At 49.4% G+C, this 14,960-nt stretch overlaps 1 protein-coding gene across 4 annotated transcripts in view; it reads right to left on the bottom strand.

Moving 5' to 3' along the window:
* The window catches only part of MYH11 (myosin heavy chain 11), a 154,066-nt gene that overhangs the window by 120,117 nt on the left and 18,989 nt on the right, over positions 1-14,960 (bottom strand). For all 4 annotated transcript variants that reach the window (XM_032269627.1, XM_032269630.1, XM_032269628.1 and 1 more), the window contains exons 2-3: positions 13,686-14,047; positions 2,112-2,268 (exon numbers count right to left, since the gene is read on the bottom strand). In XM_032269627.1, coding sequence (XP_032125518.1) covers positions 2,112-2,268; positions 13,686-14,030 — 502 coding nt within the window. In that variant the 5' untranslated portion in view covers positions 14,031-14,047. The remainder of the gene's footprint in view (positions 1-2,111; positions 2,269-13,685; positions 14,048-14,960) is intronic.

Here is a 14,960-nt window from a genome sequence, read left to right as displayed (position 1 = left end):
AATCATAAACATCCCAATCCCCTTTACTAGTGACTGCTTCAGGGATTAGCAGATCACCAAGTTCCTCCCTAAAAAAAAAAAAAAAAAAAAAAAAGAGAGACACGGGAAAAGAATCTAACTCTCCACTTCCTTCCTGCTTTTAGATATTATCACATGAGAATGTGATATCCGGAACTATGGCTACCACTTCATGACCTTGAGGAAGAAACTGAGAAAAATCCCAAGGAAGTCAACTCTGAAATCAGTCACTAGGCTTTCTGTTATGAGAGGTAATCAACTCCTATTGGTTGGCTGGGTGTGGTGGCTCACGCCTGTAATCCTAGCACTTTGGGAGGCCGAGGCAGGTGGATCATGAGGTCAGGAGTTTGAGACCAGGCTGGCCAACATGGTGAAACCCTGTCTCTACTAAATATACAAAAATTAGCCAGGTGTGGTGGTGCGTCTGTAATCCCAGCTTTCAGGGGGCTGAGGCAGGAGAGCTGTTTGAACCCAAGAGGTGGAGGTTGCAGTGAGCAGAGATTGCACCACTGCACTCCAGCCTGGGTGACAGAGCAAGACTCCATCTTGAAAAAAAATAAATAAAAATAAAAAGTAAATAAAAATAAACTCCTACTGGTTAAGCCACTTTAGTTGCTTATGTTACTTGCAACCAAAAGCACCCCAAATGGTAGGAACACTGAGCTCTGTGAGGCTCAGCTTCCCAAAGACATACACAAAACACTTTGCAAATACAGTCTCATCAAGGGAGATCACAAAGAGAGTATGTGTGTCTTTGTGTTTAATACAAAGACAGATGCCTATACCCAGGAGTCATCATTTTCCAACCTGAGATTGTGTCTCCATGATTCTCCTTGCAAGGCCCCACCTGCTGGTCTTTGGAGGTAATGGCAGCCCCTGCCTAGAGGGGCCCAGTTCTGGCCCTACCTGTGGAGTCTGGCTAATTCTGTCAGTAACTCCGGGCACTTATACCCCGCCTCTACCTTGGGGGTGGTGGAGTGGCATCTCTCAGGCACACCTGGATTCCTGCCTCAAGAACTTTCAAAAATGGGCTCCTCTCAATTCCCAACTCAGATCCCTGGGTTCTCATCTGTTGGCTCCCTTTTCGAGGGCGGTGTGAGTTTTCGGGTTCTTTATAGTCTTTGCCTGACCTAGTACACGTGTTTGTATTAACTGACTGACTTGTGGATGGCTATTCCAGGGGCTCCAAAGTGCTCCAAATAGAAACTGAGAAGGCCTGAGGGCAGTGGCTCATGCCTATAATCCCAGTATTTTGGGAGGCTGAAGTGGGAGGATCACTTGAGGCCAGAAGTTTGGGACCAACCAATATAGCAAGAGCCTGTCACTGCAAAAAAACAAAAACAAACAAACAAAAAAAAACTTTTAAAAATTAGCTTGATATGGTGGTGCATGTCTACAGTCCCAGCTACTTGGGAGGCTGAGGCAGGAGAATTGCTTGAGCCCAGGAGGAGGAGGTTTACAGGGAACTGAGATCACAATTGCACCACTGCACTTCAGCCTGGGCAGGAAAGCGAGACCCTGTCTCAAAAATAATAATAAAATAATAGTAAAAATAACAACACATAAACATGAAGGTAACAGGCACAAGTCTTAAGTTTGGAAAAACCAGCACTAACAATCTTCACAAGAAGCTACAAGATAGAGACTATCACCACCCCTTTTGACAGATGAGGAAACTGAGGCTGAAGAGCAAAAGATAATTGGCCACAGTCCCACAGGGATTGAGGGACAGGTGGGTGCCAATGCAGACCCCGATGGCTCAGCCCCAGGGCTGTTCCCCACCGTCTTTCCATCCTTTGCAGACAGCTGGTCCGGCGGGGCCTTTGGGCAGTGAGCCCCAGAGCCAGGGCTGAAGCGGGCCCATGCCCGTATTTGCCCAAGCCCTCAGTTCTTCCTCACCCTCCCAGGCTGCAAACACAGATGTGCCTTTTGCTTTTTTCCTTTTTCAGCCACAGCACGCCTGGTCCCGAGCACTGCCTGCCAAACTCCACATTCCTGGCAAGAACTGCAGACAAGCAGGACAGGAAGAGCTCTCTGGCGCTGACCCCGTAGCACCCTCGACGGGCTCCCATGCCCACGAGGGCCCCACTCACCTTGAAGCATGCTCCGGTAGGCTGTGTCTGCGATGGCATAGATGTGAGGCGGCATCTCGTGCCTCTTCTTGCCCTTGTACATGTCGACGATCTTCTCCGAGTAGATAGGCAGGTGTTTATAGGGGTTGACCACCACGCAGAAGAGGCCAGAGTATGTCTGCAGACAGAGAACACAGCTTATTTCCAGACCTACCCCAGGGAAGACAGACCGCACAGAAGCACTCAATGTTCTCATTTTAGAGATGGGGAAACTGAGGCTTGGAGTCTTGGGAGGAAACCCTGGGCCTGACTGGTATTCCAGGTACAGAGGAAGGGAAGAGGAGAAAAGCCAAGAGTGGATTCCCAGACTGCCTATGTGATATTTTGCAACTGTGGGGGGGTTTTGTTTGAGATGGGGTCTTACTCTGTCACCTAGGCTGGAGTACAATGCTATAAACATGACTCACTGCAGCCTTGACCTTTCTGGACTCCGGTGATCCATCTACCTCAGACTCCCGAGTAGCCGGGACTACAGGTGGTCACCACCACACCTGGCTAATGTTTGTATTTTTTGTAGAGACGTAGATTTCACTATGTTGCCCAAGCTGATCTTGAGTTGAACTCCTGGGCTCAAACAATCCTCCCCTTTCAGTCTTCCAAAGTGCTGGGATTACAGGCATGAGCCATTGCACTTGGCCAAACTGTGAAGTTTTAAAGAGCTCTGGGTCCAAATCTCAGCTCCACTCCTCCAAGCTGTGACTCTACCTCCCTGGACCTCACTGGCTTAAATAACAGCCAGCATTCATTGAGCACTTAGTATGTGCCAGGCACCAAACTAAGCACTACACAGAATCTTTTTAGGATGCTCGCAATCTTATTAAATGCTCATCATCTAACAGGTGGCACAGAAAATGAACAGCACACTTAAAATAGTAACTCAGGAACATTAAATAAAGGGACTGTTTACAGACATGTGTGCAGAATTAATGACACCCAACCAGTGATGGAGCAATTAACAGCAAGAAGAGAAGAGAATGGTGTTTACTTGACTTTTTTTTTTTTTTTTTTTTTTTGAGACAGGGTCTTGCTGTCACCCAGGCTGGAGTGCAATGATGTGATCCTGGCTCACTGCAACCTCGAGTTCCTGGGCTCAAATGACCCTCTCCCCTCAGCCTCCCCAGTATCTAGTACCACAGGTATGCACCACCATGCTCAGCTAATTTTTTTTTTTTTTTTGAGACACAGTATCCCTCTTGTACCCCAGGCTGGAGTGCAATGGTGCCATCTCAACTCACTGCAACCTCTGCCTCCCGGGTTCAAGCGATTCTCCTGCCTCAGTCTCCCAAGTAGCTGGGATTACAGGCGCGCACCACCACACCCGGCTAATATTTGTATTTTTAGTAGAGACAGGGTTTCACCATGTTGGCCAGGCTGATGTCAAACTCCTGATCTCAGGTGATCTGCCTGCCTCAGCCTCCTAAAGTGCTGGGATTACAGGTGTGAGCTACCGTGCCTGCCCAGGTTTTTTTTTTTTTTTTTTTTGTAGAGACAGGGTTTCACCAGGTTGGTCTCAAACTCCCGAGCTCAGGCGGTGCACCTGTCTCAGCCTCCCAAAGTGCTGGGATTACTGTGCCCAGCCATAGAGGAAATGTTAAGTGAACATTGGAGACATAAAAAGCCACACGGCCATAGAAAGGGACCGTCCAGAGGGAGCTGCAACCACACAGAAGCACGACTGCCAAAACCATGGTCCAGGAGGGAGGGAGAAGAGGTAATAACACCCCAGCCTCTCTCCTCCTACCGCCCTCTCATCTCTTTCTGGTGCCTCCCATTGTTCATATCTAAGGAGAAACCCCAGTGAATCAGTCTCTAAAACACGGCAGAGGCATCTCCTTATGGAATCTTCACAACTACTCAGTAACAGTGATTTCCGCACTGCCCGTTTGACAGGAGGGCAAAGTGAGGCTTGGTGAGGTTGTCACCAGGTCACACAGCTGGAGAGAGGTCGGGAACTACTCCCCTCCAGCTGTGTGACCTGGTGACAAGCTCAGCAGCTACTTGGGAGGCAGAGGCAGGAGAGCTGCTTGAACCTGGGAGGCAGAGGTTGTAGTGACTGTTTGCCCCAGAGCACCTGCTCCTGACCACTAATGAAATGACTTCCTCCTCTGTAAAACGGAGACAAACACAGCTGTACCTAAAAAGTATGGAAGCACTGACACATGCTCTCCAAGGTGGATGAACCTCGAAAATATGCCAAGTGAAAGAAGCCAGGCATGAAAGGTCACGCATCATGTCATCTCATTTATGTGAAGCGTCTAGATTAGGCAAAGACACAGAGACAGGAAACAGACTCATGGTTCCCAGGCGCTGGAATAACTGCTGGTGGGTATGGGGTTTCCTCCTGGGGCTATAAGAGCGCTCTGGGGCCAAGTGTAGTGGCTCATGTCTGTAATCCCAGCACTTAGGGAGGCCAAGGCGGGAGGATCACTTCAGGCCAAGAGTTTGAGACCAGCCCAGACAAAAACAGCAAGACCCCACCTCTACAAAAAATTTTAAAAATTAGCTGGTCATGGCAGTGAGCATCTGTAGCCCCAGCTACTTGGGAGGCTGAGACAGAAGGATCGCTTGAGCCGAGGAGCTCAAGGTTATAGTGAGCTATGATCGCAGCACTGCACTCTGGCCCCTGGGTGCCACAGCAAGACCTTGTCTTGAAATTGATAGCTGCACAACATTGTGAATGCACCAAATGCCACTGTTTTCTTTAAAATGTTTAAAATGGTAAATTTTATGTTACTTACACACTACCATTTAAAAAATAGCAGTCCTGGCTGGGCACAGTGGCTCATGCCCAGCACTTGGGAGGCTGAGGAGGGTGGATCACAAGGTCAGGAGGTTGAGACCAGCCTGATCAACATGGTGAAACCTTTTATCTACTAAAAATACAAAAATTAGCTGGGCATGGTGGCGGCTGCCTATAATCCCAGCTACTCAGGAGGTTAAGGCAGGAGAATCACTTGAACCCAGGAGGCAGTGGTTGCAATGAGCCCAGATCACACCACTGCACTCCAGCCTGGGTGACAGAGCAAGATTCCATCTCAAGAAAAAAAAAAAAAAAAAAGCAGCAGTCCTGTCCTACCAGGTGAATAGGAGCATCTGAAGATAATCAGACCAGGGATAAGGGAGCAAAGGCACAAGGCGAACCCCACCATACTGTGTGTGGTGAGGTGCTATCGTCATGATTTTTCATTTCTGGATGCTAGATTCTCCCATGATTGAGGTCACAGTTCAGGAGACAGGCTCCCACCCATCCCACAGGAACTGCTTTCCCCAAGCGATAAACATCAGTACTGCCCAAGACTCTGACGGCCATAAAGCACATCCTCTTCCGAACAAGTGACAGAGGGAAAATCAGAGATCCATCTCTGAGTTACAACAAGGGTGAACCAAGCAACAGAGGGTTAAGGCACTTGACCAAAGCAACCAAGGAAGACCCTGGCAGCACCAAGCCCAGCCTGGCCCACCCCCAGGCGTGCATAGTCCATTATGCTAACCAGCCTAGGCCCATCTGACAGAAACAGAAACTATTGATCATTCCTTCGTTTGTTCATTTTTTCATTCATTCATTCATTCATTATGTATGTCCTAGATGCCATGCAAGGTGCTGGGACTACATTAGAACATAAAAAAAGACACAAGGTCCCTGCCCTCAAGGGGCTTTTAGTCAAGGGCTGGAGCCAGAGAGTGGGAAGGTCTGGCTGGATGCAGTGGCTCATGCCTATAATCCCAGGACTTCAGGAGATCAAGGCAGGAAGGACCCCTTTTCCCCATTCTATCACCCAGGACCCTCCCACCCATCCTGCAAACACCAGCTACAAGTACCCTGAGGCCGGGGAGCCCCCACTTCCTCCTCTTCAGTCCCAGTACTGACCTTGGTATGGAGTAGGTGCTAACTAAATGCTTGTTAAATGCATATCGACGGAGTAACTTAAGGATACAACTTTCGGAGAGCAGGGGCAGCCTGACTTCATCTCTGTGACCTGGGGCCTTGTGGTGCAGCGGTAGGTAATCAGTAGACTACATGGAGCCAGGGCAGGGGCTATGTCCTGTTCATCGGTGTTCCCCGTCCCCAGGACAAGCCTCCCAAACAGCACGTGCTCAGTCCATGGTCATCTGAATAAAGGTCAACCAAGCCCCACCCTCCTTCAGGTCTTGACTCCACCTCCAGCTCCTGTGGGGCCACACCCACTGTCACACCCCTTTTCAATATAGGTATCATTTGCAGCCCAATCCGTCTTCACTGAAGCCCTTGCTTGACCTGGAGGCAGTCAAGGGCAGTGGCTAAGGGCTCAGAACTGGCTATTAGTTACTTGAATTTGAACCTTCACTCTGCTACTTCGTTTTGTTTTGTTTTGTTTGAGACAGAGTTTCAGTCTTGTTGCCGAGGCTGGAGTGCAATGGCACCATCTCGGCTCACTGCAATCTCGGCCTCCCACGTTCAAGTGATTCTCCTGCCTCAGCCTCCTGAGTAGCTGGGATTACAGGGGATTACAGGCATGCACCACCATGACCAACTAATTTTGTATTTGTAGTAGAGACAGGGTTTCTCCATGTTGGTCAGGCTGGTCTTGAACTCCTGACCTCAGGAGATCCGCCCACCTCAGCTTCTCAAAGTGCTGGGATTACAGGTATGAGCCACTGCGCCCGGCCACTCTGCTACTTCTTAGCTGTGTGACCCTGGGCAAGCTTCTTAACCTCACTGAGCCTCAGTTATCCTCATCTACAAAACGGGGCAGCATACCAACAAGCCCTTCCTAGGTGTGCTGTGAGATAATGCTCACAAAGCATTTAGCATGGCGACTAGTATGTAGTAGGTACTCAATTAATGTTGCGTAGTGACTCTTACTACGCTCCCTTCATTTCATGAGAAGTAAAGTCTTGCCACCTTAGAGCCTTCAATATGCTGTTCCCTCTACCTGGAACACTTTTCCCCTGATCTTCCCACAGCTGTCTCCCTCTCCTCCTTTAGACCTTAGCCTAAATGTCACCTCGTGGACTGTGACCTGCACACTACTGTAATTCCCACATCCCACACGGTGCCAGGCTCAGGGTAGACACTCAGTCACCTGTAATCCCTGCACTTTGGGAGGCCGATGGGAGGTCAGATCACTTGAGGGCAGGACTTTGAGTTTGAGACCAGCCTGGCCAACATGGTGAAACCCCGTTTCTACTAAAAATACAAAAATAAGCCAGGTATGGTGGTGCACACCTGTAATCCCAGCTACTCAGGAGGCTGAGGCAGGAGAATTGCTTGAACCCAGGAGGCGGAGGTTGCAGTGAGCTGAGATCATGCTGCTGCACTCCAGCCTGGGTGACAGAATAAGACTGTCTCAAAGAAAAAAGAATTCTTACAAAGAAGGAAGGACCATCCAGCCTTTCCAACTCCATCACCAGCTTCTGAAAGAGGAATGTGACTTTCATTCTTTGGTGTTTGGGATACCTCTCCCGGTGCCATGCACGCAGCAAGCACTTAATCCATGCTCCCAGGCAGAGCCGAATCTCTGCTGAGTTCTGCAAAAGCTTTCCAACCAAGCCAGGGTATGACGACAGAGCGAGAGGAAGACGGGGACAGGCAGTGGCACATCTCACGCAGGGCCTCGGGGCTTCAGCATCCAGCTCCTCCTCCCACATCGTTCAGCCACTTCTTCACCTCGACCCAGCCCAACCATAGTTGGCTTCTTTTCTGCCTCTCTGGCCCCAAGAGCCCGTCTCCAGCTGGTTAAGTTCAGAGGTTTCAACATCCCGGCCTCCAGTGTCTCAGCCGGCACGTCACGGGCCCTTAGCAACCCAGCTGCAGGCCCAGGGTTTCCCTCTTGTGACCGTATTAGGAAGCAGCTCCAACTTTTCCCTGACGCTTTATATGGTCAGCCACAGAGCCCTGAGAGGGGGGTGCTCCCAGGGCCTGCAGCAGAAATGAGGAACACGGAGGGAAGGAACACTGGTTTTCAGACACACAGGGCTAGCCGGGCATGGTGGCTCACACCTGTAATCCCCGCACTTTGGGAGGCTGAGGTGGGTGGATCACCTGAGGTCAGGAGTTTGAGACCAGCCTGGCCAACACAGCGAAATCTCATCTCTACTAAAAATACAAAAATTAGCAAGGCGTGGTGGCGCACACCTATAGTCCTAGCTACTTGGGAGGCTGAGGCAGGAGAATTGCTTGAAGGGAGGCAGAGGTTGCAGAAAGCTGAGATGGCTCCACTGCACTCCAGCCTGGGCGACAGAGGGAGACTCCATCTTGAATAATAATATAAATAGGTAAATAAATAACATCACTGAAGGCTACGTATATAACTGGCAACCACAGTGTCTCTAAGGAGGAGAACTGAAAGGTTGAGGAATAGAAATGAAGGGGGAAGTTCTATACACCTTTATACACCATTTTATTTCATATTTGCATCTTATTCAAAAATATATTTTAAGTCTGACAAGATTGTTAACAACGGAAAAACTACAAGGCAGGGGTAAGTGGAAAAAACGCAAACTGCAAAACTACATGGAGCAACTTTTTCTTGCATGTGTGTACATACATGACCCTGCAAATCATGTTTGCCTCCATGTATGCTTTTTGTGATACATACTTATTCTTAAATATCCTCCTGTGGTCTTTGCATAGATTATCCTTGTATTATTGGAGGAGGTTCTTTGAAGCAATAATGACTTGAAAGGTCAGAAGGCTGGCCCGGTGGCTCATGCCTGTAATCCCAATATGTTGGGAGGCTGAGGCAGGTGGATCACCTGAGGTCAGGAGTTCAAGACCAGCCTGGTCAACATGGTGAAACTCCCTCGCTACTAAAAACACAAAAATTAGCTGGGCATGGTGGCAGGCACCTGTAATCCCAGCTACCTGGGAGAATGAGGCAGGAGAATTGCTTGAACCCTGGAGATGGAGGTTGCAGTGAGCCAAGATTGCACCACTGCACTCCAGCCTGGGCAACAGAGCGAGACTCCATTTAAAAAAAAAAAAAAAAAAAAAAGATCAGAAGGTCTATTTCCTGGGGCTTACCAAAGCGCAGCTTCCAGCTATGGTGGCTTTCTACCCTCCAGGGACCAGAGCAATGGCTGGCACCCAGGAGCCTCTGCTCACAGTCCGCCTGCTCCCTGCGTCCCTGGGTGGACACTGCTTCCAGAGAAGGCTAAGATTGGTGGGCTAGGTCTCTAAGCAGGAAACATTGTCACCTGCTCAAGTTTGGAAGGTGGGCTTCTGCTGACCCCCTGGGCATTCCAGAAGCAGAACTGGAAAAATGGCCTTTGGGGCTCACGGGTAGTATGGGGGTTCGGGTTTGGGGGGTCCAATGAGCAGGGGGGCCCACCCACTGTGGCTCTGGGTCATGCTTTTCCCAACCCCAGAGGTTTGGTATAGGGTGGAGGGTCCCACTGACTGACGGGACCAAGCAGGTAAGGCATGAGTGAAGCAGGCCCTGTGTGAGTCAACAAAAGAGGTGCCATGGTCAATGGCTGCCAGGGCCTGGGAGGCGACAGGGAGTGGTGGGACCTGTGGAAAAGCAGAGAGCATAAAGCCCATCTCACAGGGACTGTTACCTCGCACCCTGTGTCCTGGAGTGTCAGATTCTCTGCTTTTTCAAGCAATGCCAGAAACAGATTTCTTTCTTTTTTTGATATATTAGGTTAACTCAATTAAAAAAGAAGAAAATCACTCACTCTGTGTTATCAGGTTGTAATCATTAGCCTAGCACCTAGTTTTAGGCAGGGCACAGTGGCTCACACCTGTAATCCCAGCACTTTGAGAGACCGAAGCAGGTGGATCCCTTGAGGTCAGGAATTTGATACCAGCCTGGCCAACATGGTGAAACCTGTCTCTACCAAAAATATAAAAAATTAGCCAGATGTGGTGGCATGCACCTGTAATCCCAGCTATTTGGGAGGCTGAGGCAGGAGAATTGCTTGAACCCAGGAGGTGGAGGCTGCAGTGAGCTCAGAATGCACCACTGCACTCCAGCTTGGTGACTCCGCCTCACAAAAAAAGAACCCCACGCTTTAGAACTGACGTCATAGATGTGCTTCTAATTCATGCATCTTGTCTTCTTCCAATCAACTGAACAGCTGGGACGGGACTTGGCCCTCTGAATCAGTTTCCCATAGAGAAGCTAGAGCGCAATGAAAACACACACTTTACAGTCAGATAAGACCAGAGTTTGAACCCAGGACCCTTTCTAAATGTGCACCCTCACAGCCCCTTCCTAAGCAAGCGTGACCTTTCTGCCTCAGTCACCTGATCTGCAAGCTGGGATTCTCAGCTTCACTGTTGCTGGTGTTGTGAGGAACGAAGCGGGCTGGGAGGAAGCTGAGACAGTACCGGGCCCATAGCAGATGCACGCCTGCTGAGCTCACTCCTCCTGAATCCCTTTTCCTCATCCCCTAGCAAGATGCCAGGGACGCAACTGATTGCTTTAGTGACCCACGAAAATTTCCAGGCTGTGCCCCGTGGCTCATGCTTGTAACCCCAACACTTTGGGAGCCGAAGCAGGCGGATTGCTTGAGTTCAGGAGTCTGAGATCAGCCTGGGCAATACGGTGCAACCCCATCTCTACCAAAAACCCAAAAAATTAGCCAGGTGTGGTGGTACATGCCTGTAGTCCCAGCTACTCAGGTGACTGAGGCAGGTGGATCCCCTGAGTCCCAGGAGGCAGAGGTTGCCGTGAACCGAAATCATGCCACTGCACTCCAGCCTGGGCAACAAAGCAAGACTCCATCTCAAAAAAAAAAAAAAAAAAGAAAAAGAAAGAAAGAAAGAAAGAAAGAAAGAAATAAATTTGAGCAGACAGAACTCAGCCAAAAGACAACATTCAGAAGACCAAGGCACCCTTAGGACCAGACATGAAAGTGATGCTCCCCGCCAGGTATGCCACGAGCAATCTCCAGCAGTTCAGGTAGGGTGCTGGACATTGCTGAGCCAAGAACCTGTATCTCTAAGATAAGGAGACAAGCTCCTCTGGCTTCTACAGACCCTTCTAGATCCAGGAGGACAACAGGTCTGCCAGAAGCTTCTCAAGGGCCCATCATTTCAGGCAAGCTTTGCAGAACGGAGGAGAAAGTTCCCTTCATCACAGAGGGCAAAGCCATGCAGGCCAGCCCACGGACCTGGCATCGCCTCGCCATCTGCTTATTAACAAGAGGCATGCATGCTGCTATTATGGGCTGGGAGAGTAACTTACCGTGCTCCCCCACCCAACCCTTTCCTTCTTTATCTTATCCAGCATGGACAACAGTTTCTATTAAGCAATTAAACTGACCAGAAAGAAACAACAGAAGAGCAGGCCCATCATCACAAGGCTGAAAGGATTTTAATCTAATCTGCTCAGAGAAGCATAGCAGGAATTTGAAGCTTTGAGTCATTTATTTTTAATCTGCTGTCAGAAGATATTCTGGGTCTCAGGACCTTCCTGCACCTTCTTTTTTTTTTTTTTTTTCTGAGTTCTGTTTGAGGAGAGCAGGTGAGACGAATACATAGGCCAGTCCTGAGACTCCCTGGATGGAGGTGACATGACTTAGATGGAAGATTTGTGCTCTAGGAGTCCAATTTTCCCTCTGGCTCCCTGCCAACCTCTTTAGAAATGTTCAATATACTGGCTGGGCCCGATGGCTCATGACTGTAATCTCAGAACTTTGGGAGACTTGAGGCAGGTGGATTACCTGAGGTCAGGAGTTCGAGACCCGGCTGGCCAACATAGTGAAACCCATCTCTCTAAAAATACAAAAATTAGCCAGGCATGGCGGCACATCCCTGTAATCCCAGCTACTTGGGAGGCTGAAGCAAGAAATTCACTTGAAACTGGAAGGCGGAGATTGCAGTGAGCTGAGATCACTCCATTGCACTCCTGCCTGGGCAACAAGAGCAAAACTCCGTCTCAACAACAACAACAAAAACCAAACAGGAAGAAGAAAAGAAAATTCCAATATACCAACAGCCCCAGGTCCGTATTTCCTTTTCTTTTCTTTTTTTTTAAATTGCATTTTAGGTTTTGGGGTACATGTGAAGAACATGCAAGATTGTTGCATAGGTACACACGTGGCAGCATGATGTGCTGCCTTCCTCCCCTTCACTTATATCTGGCATTTCTCCTAACAGTGCCACAGACAAAAGATGTTCCCTACTTAAGAAAGTAAAGATACACTTTACAACACTGCGCCTCAGCTTCCTTCCCTAAAAGGGGCAAACATTTTTAACCCAGAGGATATTGTGTTAAATAAAATGTGTCAAGGGACAGCACTTGGGATGGAGGATCTATTTAATGGTTATGGCGGGTGCAGTGGCTCACACCTGTAATCCCAGTGCCTTGAAAACTCAAGGCAGGAGATGACTTGAGGCCAGGAGTTTGAGACCAGCCTGGGCAATAGAGTGAGACCCCAGCCTCTACAAAATATTTTTTTAAAAATTGGCCGGGTGCAGTGATTCACGCCTGTAATCCTAGCACTTTGGGAGGTCGAGGTGGGCAGATCACAGACTCTCTGTGACAAGGAAGGCTTCCCTAAAACCTAGCCACTTTTTTTTATTTTGAAACCGAGTCTTGCTTTGTCACCCAGGCTGGAGCGCAGTGGCACAATCTCGGCTCACTGCAACCTCTGCCTCCTGGGTTCAAGCAATTCTCTTGCCTCGACCTCCTGAGAAGCTGGGATTATAGGCACATGCCACCACGCCCAGCTCATTTTTGTTTTTAGTAGAGAAAGGGTTTCACCATGTTGGCCCAGTTGGTCTCGAACTCCTGACCTCAGGTGATCTGCCTGCCTTGGCGTCCCAAAGTGCTGAGATTATAGGCATGAGCTACTGTGCCTGGACAACCTAGCCACATTTTCATGTCTCCTACCCACCTGGCTGCCAAGAAAAACCAGTCTTTCTAAAGCAGTTATGAGCTCTTCTTTATTTTCAAGAGGAAGGAAGGACAGAGAATGATATCAATGAAATCTATTGAGAGCTTATCATACATCTTGGCACTTGGCATATGTGATGACGTGAGATGGCACACCTCCTGTCTACAAGAGGGTGATTATTCCCATTTTACTGATAGGAAAACTGAGGCTTCAAGAGGGGAAATGACCTGCTCAAGGAATGAGATGTGAACGCACGTCGGAATGATTCTGCCTCATGATGCAGTCTCCCTCCATCAAAACTTCAGCCTTCCTAACACATTCCCCCCACCCTTTTTTTTTTTTTTTTTTCCTTGAGACAGAGTCTTGTTCTGTCACCCAGGCTGGAGTGCAGTGGTGTGATCTCAGCTCACGACAACCTCTGCCTCCTGGGTTCAAGCAATTCTTCTGCCCCAGCCTCCCGAGTAGCTGGGATTACAGGTGCACACTACCACACTTGGCTCATTTTTCTATTTTTAGTAGAGACGGGGTTTCAGCATGTTGGCCAGGCTGGCCTGCAACTCCTGACCTCAGGTGATCTGCCCACCTTGGCCTCCCAAAGTTCTGGGATGACAGGCGTGAGCCACCGAGCCCCGCCCTCCCAGTGCATTTCTAACGCCTGCGTCCCTTGTGAGGCCAGGAGTAGGTACCTGGCTGCCCCGCAATACTCACATATATTAGCCCTGAGAAGTACCGCTCTCTCAGGTTGTGTAGCACGGAAGCTTCGTTGAGGCACGTCAGCTCCGCCATGTCCTCCACCTTGGAGAACTTGGGTGGGTTCATCTTCTGGATGTCATCTTTCCCCACCGTGACCTTCTTGCCATTCTCCACGAGCTCCACAATCACCTCATCCCCCTTCTCCTCCTTGATGCTGGCTGCCTCGAAGCCCTGCTTCTCCGAGGGGACCCAGACGAGTTTCTTGGCAGCCCAGTCAGCCTGGGCCACGGGGCTGTTGATGAAGTTTTTGTCCACAAAGAGGAACTTCTCATCGTCACTGAGTTGGCCCTTCTGTGCCATGGTGCCTGGTTGGTCCCCTGTGGAATAAGGTGACAGGGTCATAATTAGGCCAGAACGGAGCCCCGAAGACAGCTCAGTCACTCACCTTGCCCCATCTAGGGACTCAGTCTGCAAAACATCTCACAAAGACGTTCCCTGCAGTATTGTGCATGCGGTCAAAGAACAGAGGCCACCCAAAGGCCCTTCAGAAAGCGATATGTGTCATTGCCTAGAGCACCAAAAGTCAAGAAATGACCCAAATGTCCAATATAGAGCTGGATACGTAAGCCATGCTATTTCCATACAGTGAAGTACTACCCAGTGGTTAAGAAGCAGGAAGTAGGGCTGGGTGCCGTGGCTCACGCCTGTAATCCCAACACCGTGGGGGCTGAGATGGGTGAATCACTTGAGGCCAGGAGTTCGAGGCCGTCCTGGCCAACATGGTGAAACATTGTCTCTACTAAAAATATCAAAATTAGCCAGGTGGTGGCGCGCACCTGTAATCCCAGCCACTTGGGAGGCTGAGGCAGGAGAATCGCTTGAACCCGGGAGGCAGAGGTTGCAGTGAGCCAAGGTAGTGCCACTGCACTCCAGCCTGGGCGACAGAGCAAGATTCCCTATCAAAAAAAAAAAAAAAAAAAAAAAGAAGGAACGAAGCAGCAGGAAGTGTCTACACATGCTGATATGGGAAGATGGTCTAGTCTAACTGTTCATTGCAAAGTAAGACTCCTGAAATGTTTAAATGTAGAATTACCCAAATCGCTTGAGCCCAGAAGTTGGAGACCAGCCTGGGCAAGGTGGCAAACTCTGTCTCTACAAAAAAATACAAAAAGTTGGCCAGGCATGGTATCGCACACCTGTAGTTCCACCTACTTGGGATGCTGAGGTGGGAGAATCACCTGAGCCCGGGAGGCCAAGGGTGCAGTGAGCCTAGATCACGCCACTATACTC

The sequence above is a fragment of the Sapajus apella genome, unplaced genomic scaffold, assembly GCF_009761245.1.
Source record: "Sapajus apella isolate SASKATOON/1434 unplaced genomic scaffold, GSC_monkey_1.0 scaffold196, whole genome shotgun sequence".
Lineage (NCBI taxonomy): Eukaryota > Metazoa > Chordata > Mammalia > Primates > Cebidae > Sapajus > Sapajus apella.
Note: the sequence above shows the minus strand (reverse complement) of the source record. Positions and strands in the feature narration are given on the sequence as shown.